A 15,346-nucleotide genomic window follows, 5' to 3' on the forward strand; every position below is an offset into this window, starting at 1 on the left:
GCAAACGTTATGAGTCATGAGGGGAAATAGAATTTGATGTGTTTCCTGTGTACTAAGGGTTTTTTGTGTACTGTAATAACCGAATATAAGAATCAACCTTTCAGCACAAATTTTAGGATATACGGGTAATCATTCATCTCAGATCTGTTTATCATTATAAGCCACAGATAAAGTACCTTGTATGTCAGTATAGCTGTGTGAAATGACTGTGAGAACTGAAGGTTTATTAATAACGGTGGTGACGTTTCTAATGCAGCCGTTTCCTGGCATACATGTCAACTCAGCATCTACTTTAAAATGACTAAAAAGCTACTATAAATAGTTTTTATTGATCTGTGTCAGCTTTATTTACAGACAAGAAAGTTATTCCAATTTAAACAGTTTTTGGTGAATTAATAATAACTCTTCTGAAAGACTTTATAAGAGATTGTCATGGCACATTTTTAGTCAAAACAAACCCAAAGAACTTGCACTCTCCAGTTGATTTAGCATGGAGCGAGGCCAATACTGGTCTAAAGTGTGATCTAAATTGAATTCCATGTTTATTTTCCCCCAGTAAATCAATTACAATTTTTCTTGTGTACAAAAGCAGACAGGTTTTAATTAAATACTTAAAAAAAAAAGAAAAAGAAATAGGCAAACAATTTCCATTTGTTCTCATTGTTTTAGTTTCTATTGCATTTGAATGATCATATTATCCACAGCATAAAGGCATTAATCTACATTTTTTGTTATACTTTCTTTTTCATTCACGCATGGCATTTTAAACAATAAAGTGCTTTTTAAAAAAACAAAAAAAAACAAAAAACAAAACAAAAAATAAAATAATAACCTTCTCTTTAACCAGTCCAACAGACACTGAGACAATACCTGCGACACTCGTCAAGACAGTGGAAATCGTCACATACATGTGCAAGGACACGTTTACACGCAAATACTCAATCCCACACACGAGCAGGCACGTTTCATCCTGCAGTCCACATACAGTGTATGCTTAACTCTGTGCTTTATACTTTAAATGGTCTTTTCTTTTTGTTGTTGTAATTAGCTGTTGTTATCCAAGTTTTCTGTTTGTGTGTCTCTTTTACGTAAATTTGTTCCAACAGCTTCGACATAGCTGAGCCCGTCTCGTTAAGGAGGGGTGAGAGCCAAGCCGCATGAGCACACGCACAAGCACGCACACAAATATGCAACACACAAAACACACTCTTCAAACCCTGTTTTGACCCCCTGTGACTCGACGCCCGGCTCGCCTCTTGTCTCGGGCGCGAGTCGCGCGTTTCAGTCGTAGAGAAAGAGAGATCGCTGCACATCGTCAAGAACGCAGAAAAGCCTTGTGTACTCTTTCAGTTCAGTCTTGAAAATCGGTTGCAAGCACTGCTGCTACTACTACTACTACAAAAAATAAAAATAAAATGTTCATGCTGGAGTCTCAGTGTTTTTGTTGCTCTAACATCTTGAGGCAAATGATTATAACTTTATTCTGAGCCTGAAATACTCTGTGAACTCTACTTTAGTGTGCTATAAAGAGTGAAACTACAGTGTAGAGTTGGCCTCATGCACTGATTATAACCTGTGGGTAGATCACTGTAATGTTTAGGGTTAGTGCTTGTGCCAGGGCTGACTGAACGAGGGCCACGGGGCAACTTTCCACTGGACGCCAATCACTTCGTGCCTCGCCGGGGCTGATTTCTTTTCTGCCTTTTATTTTTTTTTTACACTGACCACACATACACACTCGTTGACATCATGAGACAAGGGGACGACATCACAGACGAGGGGAAATAGGGAATATCAGGGCGCTGATTTATACTTTATGCTTCTGCCCCTTTTCCCCCCCACCACTATCATCAAATATGCTCCTTGTGTTTGAATTTGAAAATGACACCAGAGCAGAGTAAAACATCGATGTCTCAAAGGATCACAGCATCACTGACAACCGAGCGGGCAAAACTGCGACGAAATAACATCAAGGAGTTTGTTCTTTATCGGTTAGCTGTCCGCACAGGTGATTCAGTGAGACGCCGGAGTTATTTTTCCATCTTCGGATCTCGCCTCCCGGCCACGCAATTCCCCGTCCGCTGTGCTCTATATTTGTGCCACACCGTCGATCAGCAGCCCCGATCATGTGGCAGGAAAGCGTTACATCAGATGCCCGTGACGTGAATCTGACAGCTGACGCTCAGCGAGAGCGACGCGCGGAGCCGCAGCGGTGACTGACAGTTTGATGGTGTCTCCCTTTGTGATCGCAGCGTCCATTAGCGGTTGAGGAAGGCACATAATACTCTGAGAGTGCTCTCCGGGACATTAGACGACACTTATGTCCTGCTGTTTTGAGTGACAGGCACTTGAACCCCTTTCTGTCCCGTTGCTATGGACACAAAGAAACAGAGGTAAAGAGTATTAGTCACTTGTAATATTAAATCACATTAGAAAAGCAATGAAGTGTATGAACGGCCTGAAAAGTGCAACTGACATTAAACTCAATATGAAGAGGCTTACCCAGTCTGTATTTCTCTTTAGCCTCCGCTCTCTCTTTGGCATCAAAGTACCAGACTGTGATGGCATAGCTGCAAGACACAACAGGGAGAGATTTAAAAACTCAAAAGTTAGATATTGTTTCATTGGTCTAAGGTCAGGTTTGGGCCAAAATTTCCCTTTAAAGTCAAATCATCCTTAAATATCCCCTAAAAAAGATAAATAAATAAATAAATCCAACCCACAAAGGATTGCAAACAACATCTCGATACACGTCTTAGTGCAATAAGTGACGACTGTCCCGGGCAGCAAAGGGTTCATCTCAACAGCTTCTCATCCCTCCTGTGGGGCTGTGTTGTTTATTCCTGTCTCTCATGTCTGAGCCTCTCCAGCACGAGTCCTGCAATCGAACCTTCCTCCCCACTCCCTCCCACCGACCTCCTCAGGAAACACATACTTCCTGCCTCCGGCCCCACCTCGCCCCCCCCCCCCCCCTCCGCCCCAACAGTCAGATCGTGAGGAGAGGTAAGGTGAGGTTTGTCGCCTGTGAGCATCTAGGTGACTTCAGCAGAAGTGAGTCTCCCTATACGAGTGTCTATTTGTGCAGCGACTCATTAAAAGTATGAGAATGCAAGAATCCCTGAACAAGTTGTTGAAGCAGTTAAAGCAGGAAAGAGGAGAAAGTTGGAGGTGGTTCTTTGTGCTTTACACAACTTACACAAACCTGTGTTTATGTGCTGTATATACAGTTCAGAAATACTCACCGAGTAGCGTAGGCCGGCTTGACTTCATGTGGGTTCCTGCGGTCGGACCAGAAGATGAGCAGCCGGTCAAACAGAGGTTCGATGTTGGCTACCACATTTTTGCCTTCAGGGTAGATCTGCAGCAACCCTCCTTGTTCCTATGAAGACAAGTAAACACAAAAGAGTCACTCATTTGTAATCCCCGAGGTTAAGCGTGTTTTTGTCGTCTTTGTGGCACTTAACATTTTAGCGCTTAGCAAAGCTACTTGAAAAATGGAATTAAGCTGCCTTTAAAAGGAGGCTTACCTGAAGGGCCAAGCAGCTACACCACAACAGGTTACAGTACATTTAAGCTTAGATTAGCAAGATGTCGCCGTACCTTGACGTCCCAGTCCTTGTTGAGATAGTAGATACATGTGATGCAGCGTCCATCGCCGTTGGGGTTGTCAACATGGCGGACGTAACCGGCACCGTTACCTGGGTAACAGGCAACCATGGCCTAGAAACAGAAAGAACGATCAGTCTTGTGTTTGTGTCCACCTTCGTCCATGTGTTTGAGATGACTTTATTCTCTTAATCAGGTTGTTTTCTGTAGTCGGCCTTAAAATGTGAATCGTATCCTGGTTTATTTGCAAAGCAGAGACAGGACAGTGTGAGGGATGCGCCTGCCGGTCTCAATTCAAATTTAAGCCAGCGAGTGGAAGACATAAATGACTTTCTTTCCCCTTTGCTCCACAGTAAACTGTTTAACAGGGGGGACTATTTGCATAGTTGAACTTTCCATAATGCCATCTGTACACAGAGCAGAGAAATATGTCAGAGTTCAGCCGTTGTTCCCGGCTAAGAAATGATCTGCAGATACAGTATCCATTTTCAAACAATGGTCTCACGCTGGTATTTCCCCTGCTTGACGTCTGAGTGTTGGAGGCTGTGAAGCAGGAGAGCAGTGTTTTCTCTGGGGAGTCCGAGGGAACTGAGACCTGCGTGAAAGCTTCATTCAATGCACATTCCAGACCGGGGCCACTACGAGACCATGTGACTGCAAATGCACGGTACGGTAAAACACTGAACTGCGGCGAGATCAAAACGAGCTGACGACGAGACTATGACAGTATGACATATCAGTACGATCCCCAAGAACGGGCTCATGTTGAGGCAGGAGTAAATAGTTTCCCCAACTGTCTCCTCTGGCTGTAATAAGCTTTGATTCTCTGTCTCTTCAGTATTGATAGAAAGTCTGCAGCTGATTCACTCACTCACGGACTGACATCAGCTTTTGCTGCCAGAGAGAGATGCTGGGTGATGATATAGTTTATAGAGTAATAACCTCCCTAGTATCTATCCAAGTTGACAACAAAAGAAGATACTGTCATTGTCTTGACTTTGATTTTTCAGCATGGAAAGTAGTAGTTAGAAGAGTCCATGCATCACTTCAGCTCAGCGGTGGGATATGATCGTTCGTGCAGGTTCTGCACTGCTGCAGTATCGATCTGACTTCCCTGACGCTATCGTTTTAGTTCTAGTACTACAGCGTGAGCGTCTCAACCCGCAGGAAATCAAAGACCGCTCGCACAGATTTTGAAGACGAACGCACCTGTCCTCGCTGTGTTTGTGAAACTCGTCTAAAAGCGACAGTGCTCTTTGCGTAGGAGGGCTTCAGTCAGAGCGCACGCCGGCCTCCTCCTTCTCTTGTGGTGTTTCCCCCGCACATTCGCAGCCAAGTGAGTTTTGTTGTTCTGTGTGTGACTCCGCTCCGTCGCCATTGTCAGCTCTCATTACCGGCCAGCGCTCGCAGTCAGAGCTCATTAACCTCCGGACCTTTTCCTGAAGGCCTCCAACTGCCGAGCAGGCCGACTGCGTCAAAATTAACATACTGAATGTGGACGAAGGGAAGTAATGTGCGTACAAATCACGATCATCAGAACCACTGCTGCGTTTAAAGTCATACATCTACGTCAGACTTCTGCGTCATGTTGATGCAGAAGCCACAGCAGCAGCGCAGACCATACGCAGACCCTAGCGCCGTAGTTGACGCACACCTCCCCAGAAATGTAACTATGCGCTGCGGCAACGCAGACCACAAGAGCTGTGATTGGTCCGCTTGGTAGCAGCATGTTTCAGCTCTAGTATTTCCGGCTGCGCAATTCCATCTCCGCGATTTTCGATTTGATTTTTTCCAGTAAAGGTTAATGAGGAGTTTCGGAGACACAAACATTTGTATGACTCATCTTCGGCCAAAGTTTCAGTCGCCACTTTTGAAAGTGAAGCAGTGAAACAAAAATGAACCCGACTGGCAAAAAAGATACAGCGTTTGGGTGGCATTTTTACACAGCGAGCCAGACTGACGAGCGCACAAGTTTAAATGGCTCGCACTTGCGCTGGCTACGTGCGTAGGTAACGGCGTCTATGTCCCGCAGTACCCTAAATGAGCTTTAAAACTGCTACATCTCTTTTAGCTCAGTTTGTGTCTCCACCAATTCCCGAGGGAAACATTTGGCTAGTTACTAACTTGTGAATGAATTGAATGAATAACTCTTTTCTTGTTTTTGTAAGAAATACTGATTAGCGCTGTAAAAGTACACTGTGGACTTTCTGACCACCAATAGCTCTTTGTATGCCATGCAGGTGCATGCAGGCATTGTGATAAACAGTTCCTTTTGTGTGACGTTCCACTAATGGACGGATGCCAACAGCAGTAGCTTGCCAAGAAACTTTGCAATATGCCAAAAAAGATGCGAAGATAAAGAGAAGAGAGCTTACGTTCATTTCAGTTATCAGATTTTTTGTATGTTTTTTTTTTTTTTTCGTTCCAACTCATCATCTTGTTTTTGAACTGAGATGACTAAGAGCAAATATGTAAGGTACCCCTCAGGACCCCTTTCCGCTGACCCTGCATCATCGTGGCGGAAAAATATACCAGGCTCTGCTTTTAGCACACCGCCGTCACTGTCAGGTCGCCTTCCGATGCTGATCTCATACCAAGCTGTTAACAGCTGATGCTCTGTCTCGTGGGGATGGGTGCCCTTTTGTGCACATGAGAATCTGTTCCGTTATGCACAATGGAGAAATATATACCTTTGACACCGTTATGCTGGTGCCATGAAAGTAAAATCTGTCAATCATGGTATTTTATTGCAAGAAAATACAAATATCGAAGGTTAAAATGAAAAAAGTACTTGTTTTGTGACAGACAGATATTCTGGCACACAGTCTGTGTTCATCTGAATCATGAATATTGAAGATTAACTACACATAAATTTTGCTATATGTTCCCAAATGACTATTTTGGGTGTGCATGTACCAGAGGAAGTGTGTCCCAGCAAATAGCTTTTCTCAATCTGGTCTGAGCAACTGTAATCAACCACAATTAACATGCATTATGCCACACCAGACAACTCAGCCCTAGCCTGGAGCATAAACACTTCACATGAATATACACAACATCTATAGCAAAGCTTACACAAGATGACAATATAATTCAGGAGGACGGTTAAGAAAAACAAATTCATCCCTACTACGCCATCAGGTTTCATAAAAAGTCCACATTGTTTCAGCCTCTTCCTGTCAGCAGTTTAGACACACACACACAATACTCGGTCACGCAGCCTGACGCAGCACGTCTTGATCCTATCTGTCATTTCGTCCCTCCTCGCTCCTTCATCTCTGCTGAGATCTGCGCCCACATTGAGTTAAAGTTTAATTGGCACCAAACACCTGTCCGCCAGGTACCGGCATTAATGCCCTAATGGCGGCCCCGGGTTAGATACCCGTGCTGTCAAGGTGATGGCCGAGCAGGCGGAACAGGCTGTACACAAATATACCCCAATGCCGCATGCATATTCCGATAAGAGGAATGATGGTGGAGAGAGGGTTGAGGGACTAGATAAAGCTGAACAAATACAGGCTTTACTGCGTGGCAAGGAGAAAGAGAGATAGCGTGTGTTTGTGTGTGTGTGCACGTGTGTGGGTGTGTGTGTGTGAGGCAGGGGTTAAAACAACGAAGAAGTTGTTGCTGGTAGTCTGCGATGATAGAAAACACAGAGGAAATGTTTGGAGGCAGAAATTGTTTTTGGTGGTTGTTCTGAATGTTTCATTTAAAATGTTTCCCAGGGGAATATGCTCTGTGTGTCACATCATTACAGTAATAGACTGTACTGTCACCCTTCTTTACAAATTTCTCTATGTGTAGATTAAAGTTGCTTCTATTGCGAATTGTCAACTGCAGGACTGTGGATCAGTGTCCAGTTTAAACTCAGCACCGACTTCCACGAGACTTTAATGAAGATCATCTGCATGATCAGTGAAAGGACCACCAAAGACGCCAGAGGAACTTCTTTGTCGGAAAAGTATGCGGTGTAGCTGTGTGGTTTAATAATCTGTTTTTTGAGTATAGTAAATGAAAACAGAGTAATAAGACTTGAACAAAAATATATAATTCAAGAAACTTGTGAAAAGTTTGAATTAGAAGGACCAAAAAGACTGGCTTAACAGAAACATACATCAACGTCCCGGAGTCCTTGGCGGTGAATGTGTGAAGGGCTGGGCTGTTGCTCAAGGACACTACAGCATGATTAATGCTTTTAAGCCAAGATTTTGAAACCGGTTCCAGTCACCACATGACGAGCAGCAGTCTTTCTTAATTTTCATAGGTGATTACCCACAAGCGGCCCAGACAACGTAGGATGTGATAGACATCAGTATATTATTAATAGTTTCTGGCGAATTGACTTTGAGTGAAGTGAAGGAGATAAATGTCTGGGTGAACTTAAACTGAAGTATAATAAACTGCTTAGTCATTCCCAGCTTACAGTATATCAGTGCTGTCCTTCCTGGTTCATATCATCGCATATTATTCAGCTAGATTCACCTCTAGGTTGTTGCTCCTTATAAGAAGAAAAGGGGTGTAAGAGATCGCTGTTAAGTCAGGGAGCTGGATGAGATGAAGCTATGAATTTGTAATTGTTACTGAGCACATCATAACCCACACTTTGGTCAAACATCTGCCAGGGCTCTTAATCGATTTATGGATTTACTGCAGCATAACAACAACCTTGGCCTGGTTTAGGCTCACCTAGAAAACGATCTGTGCGTGTATGTGTTTTGGACGTTGGTGCATTTTGCTGCGTTTCACCGCTAAGGTTACGGCGTATCAGCTTCCAGCTGATGCTGAATTACATCAGCACAGCACTAGCAAGCCTGACATCTGCCCGACAGCATGATATCTACATGTTTTGCACAGATACGCGAAAGGGGGGGGGGGGGGGGGGGGGGGGGGGGAAGGGATGAGGTACTTGCAATTTTTAGCAGCCGTCGTATTCGGATTAGGTGCCGCCGTCTGTTCTTTTAACGGGGGATAAATCGTCTTGTTAGGAACACAATCACGTTAGCATTCATAAAAGTCATCTAGCGTTTATGAGATTGCCATAATAATTTTTCCGTGAGCGGGAAACCAAGAAGTCAGGGTGGGATAATGTGCACGGCCCATATGAGTCAGTCCCGCTATGGCCCCAATAGCTCTCATTATGTATGAGTCACCGCCGAATATTAGGATGGAGCAACGCACGAGTGTGTGTCTGGAGGTGTGAGTCTATGCATGCACATAATACTTCTAATGCGTTTTGTCCTAACACATTACTGCGTCAAATACGATCGTAAGTTTAAATTATTTTAATGTAGAACTAAATACTAGATTATTTTCATTACTGCCCTTCAAAGCTTCATTGTTTAGTTTGTAAAATGGCAGAAAACAGTAAAAAAGTAAACCTATTTTCAAAGATGATGTCTTCACATAGCTTATTTTACCTGACCAGCAGTTCAAACTACAATGATATTGAATTTATAATGTGATAAAAATAAAGAAAAGCATCTAATCTCCATCTTAGAAGACAACTGAACAAATAATCAGTGGCCCAAATAGTTGTCGAATAGCCTCCTGTTTTTCAAGTAACTTATCAACTGTTGGAAAACAAAAACATGAAGGTGAAGAACAGATTTCTGCGCCACCACACCGAGATGCATTCAGATTAATAAGTCCGGGTTCTGCGCCAATGAACTGAATGTCAAAATAAACACGTCTAAACTATGTCACCGACAGCACCATCATGTATTCATATAAGGCCATATAACTAGCTAGGAGCTTTGTGGTTAGTAGTGTCAGTGCGCGACTTCCGGCTCCTGCCTGCATGGTGGCACTGCTGAGTTCTAGGAGGGGCATCTAAGGATAGCGTGGCGCAGCAGGCGTTCTTGTCATGCTGGAGCTTCTACTGCATCGCCGCTTCCCGCTCGCTCGACACAATCCTCCCACTCCTCGCTCCCTATCCCCCGTTTCACTTCCAGTCCACCACCACCACCCCCCTGCTCTCACTACTTGTATCTCATTCCCCGTGCTCAGAAGGCTTTCCCAGCATCACCTTGGGCCACTTTAACTGCATTACGATTCCTGTCGTTAACACTGTAATCCTTCCTATTGTTTGTCTCTCGGCCTGCGGAACCTGGCTCGGGCTAACGTACAGCACACGGGGGTTCAGGCATACTACGCGCTGCTGGTGAGGCATTATTTTGGGCATCGCCAGCCCCTCTCTTTCTCTCTCTCATACACAATGCGCAGCTCCGCTCTGTATGGGCCTGTTACCAAGGTAACGGCGGAGAGATATTTTGTCTTAAGTAGCGAACAAGGGGCTGATAAGGAGAAAGGGAGCAAAGTAAAGTGCAAGGGAAAGGAAAAGAAGGTCAGAATGAAAGACAAGAAGCGGAAAAACGAGTAGAAAAAAAAAGGATAATGTTTTGGGGTGGGGGGTTAGCTGTCGCTGGAAAAAGAGGCGAAAGACGGAGAAGACAGTGACCTTCTATCTAGCCGTTTCTCCTGCCTTTTCCTTTCCCGTCACTCCCTCTTTTTCTCATGCACACTCCATCATTGCACCTCTACACTGTCTCGTGCACTCGTCCACAGGAACGCCCAGCCAGGACATTTTGTACTGTGCGGCGTGGAACTTTTCTTTTTTTTTTTCCACAACGTACCAAGGGCAAATTGAGCGATCTCGCCCAGGAACAGCTGATGACTTGACTTTATCGTGCCAAATAAGAGAGAATGCACAGATTAGCAGGCAACAGAGGACACAGCATTAGATCCTGTATAATAAATTAGTGCAATCTAACGATCTATTGAAACTCGTCCACCGTTCCACCACAGCCAGCTACGTCTGGCGCCGTTTTCTGACCTTGGCATCAAGGCGTTTTCTGCTTGACAGTTTCCTACTTTACGGAGCTGCGTTTTCTACCAAACAGCCAGCTGAACTGAGGCGACACCTTTGACGATCAATCAATTTCTGCAGATTAAATCCACTTCAGTCTCGCGAGGAAGCTGCATCTCAAAGTGTCAAAGAGATAAAGAGGGGCTTTTGTATGTTTTCATAAGTGAGACGCACGGTCGAATGCTACCTGACAGTAGGCACAAGTTCCCGGGGAAACTTAAGGATTAAAAACAAGCTTGAAAAATGAAGTACGCTGCTCAGCTGTTACGCTGAAGTGTCTTTACAGATTTGTTGGCAATTCTTTTCAGACGTAGCGTGGAAGCAGCGCATTCAGGCAGAGTCGGATGTGCAGCAGGCCCAAGAGCCCTTGTTTAAACACTGCCTCAAGATTATGTAAATGACTAGACGAGCACACAGGGCAGTGTGCTATGTGTGGTGTAAAACAGATGGGGTGAACAAGTTTGTGGGGCAAAGGGCGGGGAACATACTGCAGGGTATATCAGACGTGGAGTTGATAGTTAGAAAGAAAGACAAACCTCACACATGACTGCTGATCGGGGGTAATGTTCAACAAATTCTGTGTGATCATTTTGTCATGGCATATAAATACTTCTCATTTAGATTTACTAAAAAGTCTCATTTACGGCTCCGTCGATTAAGCAAAGACTGCAGAAGTAAACCTGAGAGTGCCAGCTTGCTGGTAGCAGCTTTCACCTAATTTTCCCATGGGGAGCCGTACCGGTGTGTCTACTCCTCAGATCTGATTAGACACGGTATGCATCAAGAGCCCTCCTGGACTCATGTCCCCCATGGCATATTACAGTTTGAACATGTGTGAAACTGTCTCGGAGAACTAATATTTCACGCTCAATTTCGTCATTTCTATCAGTATGGCCTCTTCCCGACTGAAATTTAAAAAACTAAACGTGCGTAAATCTTGACAGAACCCAGCAGCTGCTGAAACACTGCGTACATGCTGTTTAACGGTCTAGACCGGTGTGTAATGGTTAACTCGCTGCCGATAAGGAGCATGAACTTAGATCCTGACAAAACACAATCATGGTGACAGAATACAGAGCACAGAGACACACACACACACACGCACAGGTAGAAAGCCAGACGAAGTTACTTGTGACGGTCTTTCGCTGTATTCTAATGTTTTTCCATGTAACAGAGGAAGTGTTTCACTGTGTTTAGGGGACGCACTTTTGGTAATTGGTGCATGGCATTTGAAAAATATCAATGGAAAAGAGAGACTGGTGCACACAGCCAGGTCACAGTGAAATAAAGAGAACACACGCGACTCACGTGACATGAGATATCAGATAAAGGAAACAAAAACAAACGCTCTTCTGCCATGCTGGTCAAACTGAGAAAATGTTAACAGTGATAAAGTGATGGCCGAGGAACTTTCTTTTTTTTTTTTTTTTTTATTTATGTTGTAGCTGACTTTGTATGAAATATGAAGACAGGGAGAGGGGCAACATTACACAGGCAGAGGGGCTAAAAGACGGAGGGCCAAGTTAAGGGGACGGCAGCCAGAAACAGGGTTCATCCCGACGTCACTCCTGACAGTGTGGCGTGAGTGTGTTTGCCTACCCATATGTCGGCATTACAGACGCAGAGATAAAGCAAAGCAGACAAGACACAACCAATCAACCAGCCGACTCAAATGACGTCATCAGACAAGTGCTCCTACAGTGTTTTTTTTTCTGTTTTCCCTGGAATGCAGCTTGAAAACCCCTCACCCCCAACCCCACCCGGCGTCTCCACTCACCTTAGTGCGCCCATTGATGACACAGTTCCCCAGCTGTCCACTGGCAGCGCTGTACATGACGGCCTCATCGATGTGAGCCATCAGCACCCCGATGCTATCGCACCCGGGCTCCTTTCCTTCCACCCAGGCGATCTGGTCGCCCCTGATGCTCCTGGAGGGGATGCTCTTCTGGCTCACCAGCTGCCCGTCCCGAAATTTCCCGCTGCGGTTCAGCACCTCCACCTCCTCCAGGACCCTGCCGCCAAGCTGGGGGCCCAGGAAGTTGTCCTTCACACAAATGCCGTAGGACCTCATGCAGGGGATGATGAGCTGCTGGGCTATGCGTTCGGCTGACCAGCCGGTCCCTGCAGGAGGCGGTGCGGTGACGATGGCGTTTACCCCACAGGGGGAGGTCTGGCTGCGTGCAGCTGGTGGGCCTGAGGGTGCCACCTTATGTCCGTTGTGCTGGTTGGTATAAGGGACCAGAGGGCTGAAAGGATTTGTTTGGTTGCTATGGGAACTGTTGCTGCAGTTGACAGTGACGGGGGCGACTGCTCGGGCCACCCTGGAGGCCTCTGAGGACGGGTTAGCAACACTTCCGTCCATCAGCCTCCTCCTCTTAAAGTCTGAGTCTCCTGACACAATAACCGGCTCCACGGAGCCTCCTAACCCGGGTGACCCTATTATGGAGCCATTAAGAGTTTCTGACCCCACGTCCCGGTTCTCTCCACCCCTTCTCTTCTGCTGCTGTGCCTGCCTTGCTTTCAGGTCACCATTGATCCTCCTCACTGATAAAGGACACTTCTCATGAGCAGTCCGGTCTCCGTTCTCCACCAGACAGGCTCTGCTGGTGAGGGGGTACATGTGGCCTACAGTTGTTTGGCCCTCCACCCCCTTTACTTGTGCAGGGTATCCGTTGGGCGTGTGCGCCAAAACGCCTGCGTGGTTCCCCTCCACAGTGGCGGAGGGAGACACCACCCCGCCGTTGTAGAGGGGCACGCCGGTTTTGGCCATATTCGTCGGGGTAGTGATTCCAGGGGAGTCGGTTTGAGAAGCCAGACCCGCCAGTAACTCCGCGGCCGTCGGACTCCCGACCGGCGCCGCGCAGAATCCGTTGAGCCCCATGTCCGCTCGGTACGTGTGGTGAATCTCTGCCGGTCCACAGACTAGCTGCTGGCTTGTCGCTCTTCTGTCTTGCGAGGCTGCAACAGCGATGGATCCGCGGGAGGAGCTTGGGTTTAAAAGGTCCGTCTGTCCCAAACTCTCCATTTCATCTCGTCATCTGCTGGATGCGCACGTACCACACGTCCTCGCTTCATTTTCTAGCTGAGCCGCGGCTTTCTCTGACGAAGAGCACAGTCACTGCAAGTTGCATGTCCAAGTCCTCTCGTTCTACTTCTTCTTCTGCTGCTGCTGCTGCTGCTTCTTTTTATTTGGCCCATTGCTCGCATTTAAATACCGTAAAGCTGAGTGTTTGTTTGCGTCCGCCTTATAAACATTTTGGGGCAGTGTTGGATGTCTGTGGAGAGTAAAATGATCCACATTAGGCCTAAGAATAGCACAGTGCAGACCACCTGTCACATCGAGTTCAAGCGAATAAATCTATAATATTTATATAAACGCCTGGCTATACAGTGCTATCGCAGACCTAATGAAAACATAAGTGGGTCAAGGAAACAGTGCCATAACAGGGCTGTAGTCTATAAACAATATTGTAATTTATAACATTGGGCAGAACTAAATTAAGATGAGCAGGTTTGTTTATTCCTCAGTTTTAATAATTTTCTAATGAATGACTCACTTTTCCTCATGCATTTACAGTAGCTATAAACCAAAGTCAGAAACTAGACTAGTAAACATTTCTACTTTAAATATAAGCTTTCCCAATTTGGATTCACATTAAACATTAAATTGCTCATATTTCGTCTATATGTTGTTATTGATGACAAACTTAGGAGCCTCCTCTTACTTAGGTCCCTTCTTAGCATTTGAGCAGATCAATATACAATATACTGATTTACCTAAAACGCACGTTTAAAAGCGTAAAACAAGTTATATATGCGGCTAATAGTGTGGTAAAAGCTAGTGTTTATATATATGTATATATATATATAGAAAAGAAAAAAAGAAAAAAAAAATAACTCTCCGGCACACCACGGTCCTCTCTCTTACCTAGTGCAGCCTACAGCAATGCAAATCCTCGGCGAGCGTACGTGACAGGCTGAGAGTACGCATGTTATTTCCGGGATTGTCTTGCCCGTGTGCGCGTCCCATCCAATTTTCTTGTCGGTTATAAATAATACCCAGATGGTGACGGCAGCCAACGCCGGGCACGACGCGTTCAACGCAACGCGGGGACGAGGGGAGATGCCCGGAGCCGCTCAAGGACCCCTCGATCACCAAAAAAAGCGCTCCCCGTTGTGTCGACGGGCGCCCCCAGTTTCTGTCTGCCTCCCCCCACTCCTCCTCCTCCTCCTCCTCCTTCCACTGCTCTCTCTCTCTCCCTCTCTCTCTCTCTCTACTCCCGCCTGTTATTTACATGCATGCACACCATGTGACCGCTCGCTACTACTACTGCCGACCTTCAGCTGCGTTAACAGAAACCGCCCCATGCCTGAGATGAATATATAGGGTGGAGGTTATCCTGCAAGCACACATGAAGACCTGAAACCGTCTTTCTGCAAGACGGCTTTCTGCGGCCTACTTACACACTTATAAACGTATCTGAGTAAAAGCAGCAATGCCACAAGGTAAAAGTGGACAGACGCAGGATATTGATGCTTTATTTTGGAGATTTTAAATGTTGTATGTAAAGCCAGGGTATATAATTTTATGCAAGGTTTGATTAATAAATCTATATGACTGCAGACGTTTTCATGATTTTATCGTTGAAACACTGGCGCAAAAAAAAAGTACAAACTCTGTCTTTAGTGAAACTGAAGTATAAGTTGCATACAATGTAAAAATTTTAAATTTGTAATTAAGTCAAGTACAAGAATACCCATTTGTAGTTAGGCAATGTTTTTTTAAAAAAAAAAAAAAAAAAAAAAAACATTAAACAACGCACAGTTTAGTAGATTCAATGCTTTACAAAATGCAGGATGTTGCGTTTTTAAATC

The 15,346-nt window shown here is 45.3% G+C and overlaps 1 protein-coding gene across 2 annotated transcripts; it reads right to left on the reverse strand.

The window, feature by feature from the left end:
* Positions 1-328: 328 nt before the first annotated feature.
* egln2 (egl-9 family hypoxia-inducible factor 2) lies at positions 329-15,112 on the reverse strand. Of its 2 annotated transcripts, XM_084559246.1 has the most exons (6): positions 14,400-15,112; positions 12,249-13,746; positions 3,601-3,720; positions 3,243-3,379; positions 2,503-2,570; positions 329-2,371 (listed from the first exon to the last, which is right to left on the reverse strand). In XM_084559246.1, the coding sequence occupies exons 2-6, from the start codon at positions 13,494-13,496 to the stop codon at positions 2,319-2,321; spliced, it is 1,626 nt and encodes a 541-aa protein (XP_084415372.1). In that variant the 5' UTR covers positions 13,497-13,746; positions 14,400-15,112; the 3' UTR covers positions 329-2,318. The 2 variants fall into 2 exon arrangements, with proteins under 2 accessions (XP_084415372.1, XP_084415371.1); XM_084559245.1 differs by having other exon boundaries at positions 329-2,570.
* Between the last annotated feature and the right edge of the window lie 234 nt (positions 15,113-15,346).

This window comes from Chelon labrosus, assembly GCF_963514085.1.
Source record: "Chelon labrosus genome assembly, chromosome: 13".
NCBI lineage: Eukaryota > Metazoa > Chordata > Actinopteri > Mugiliformes > Mugilidae > Chelon > Chelon labrosus.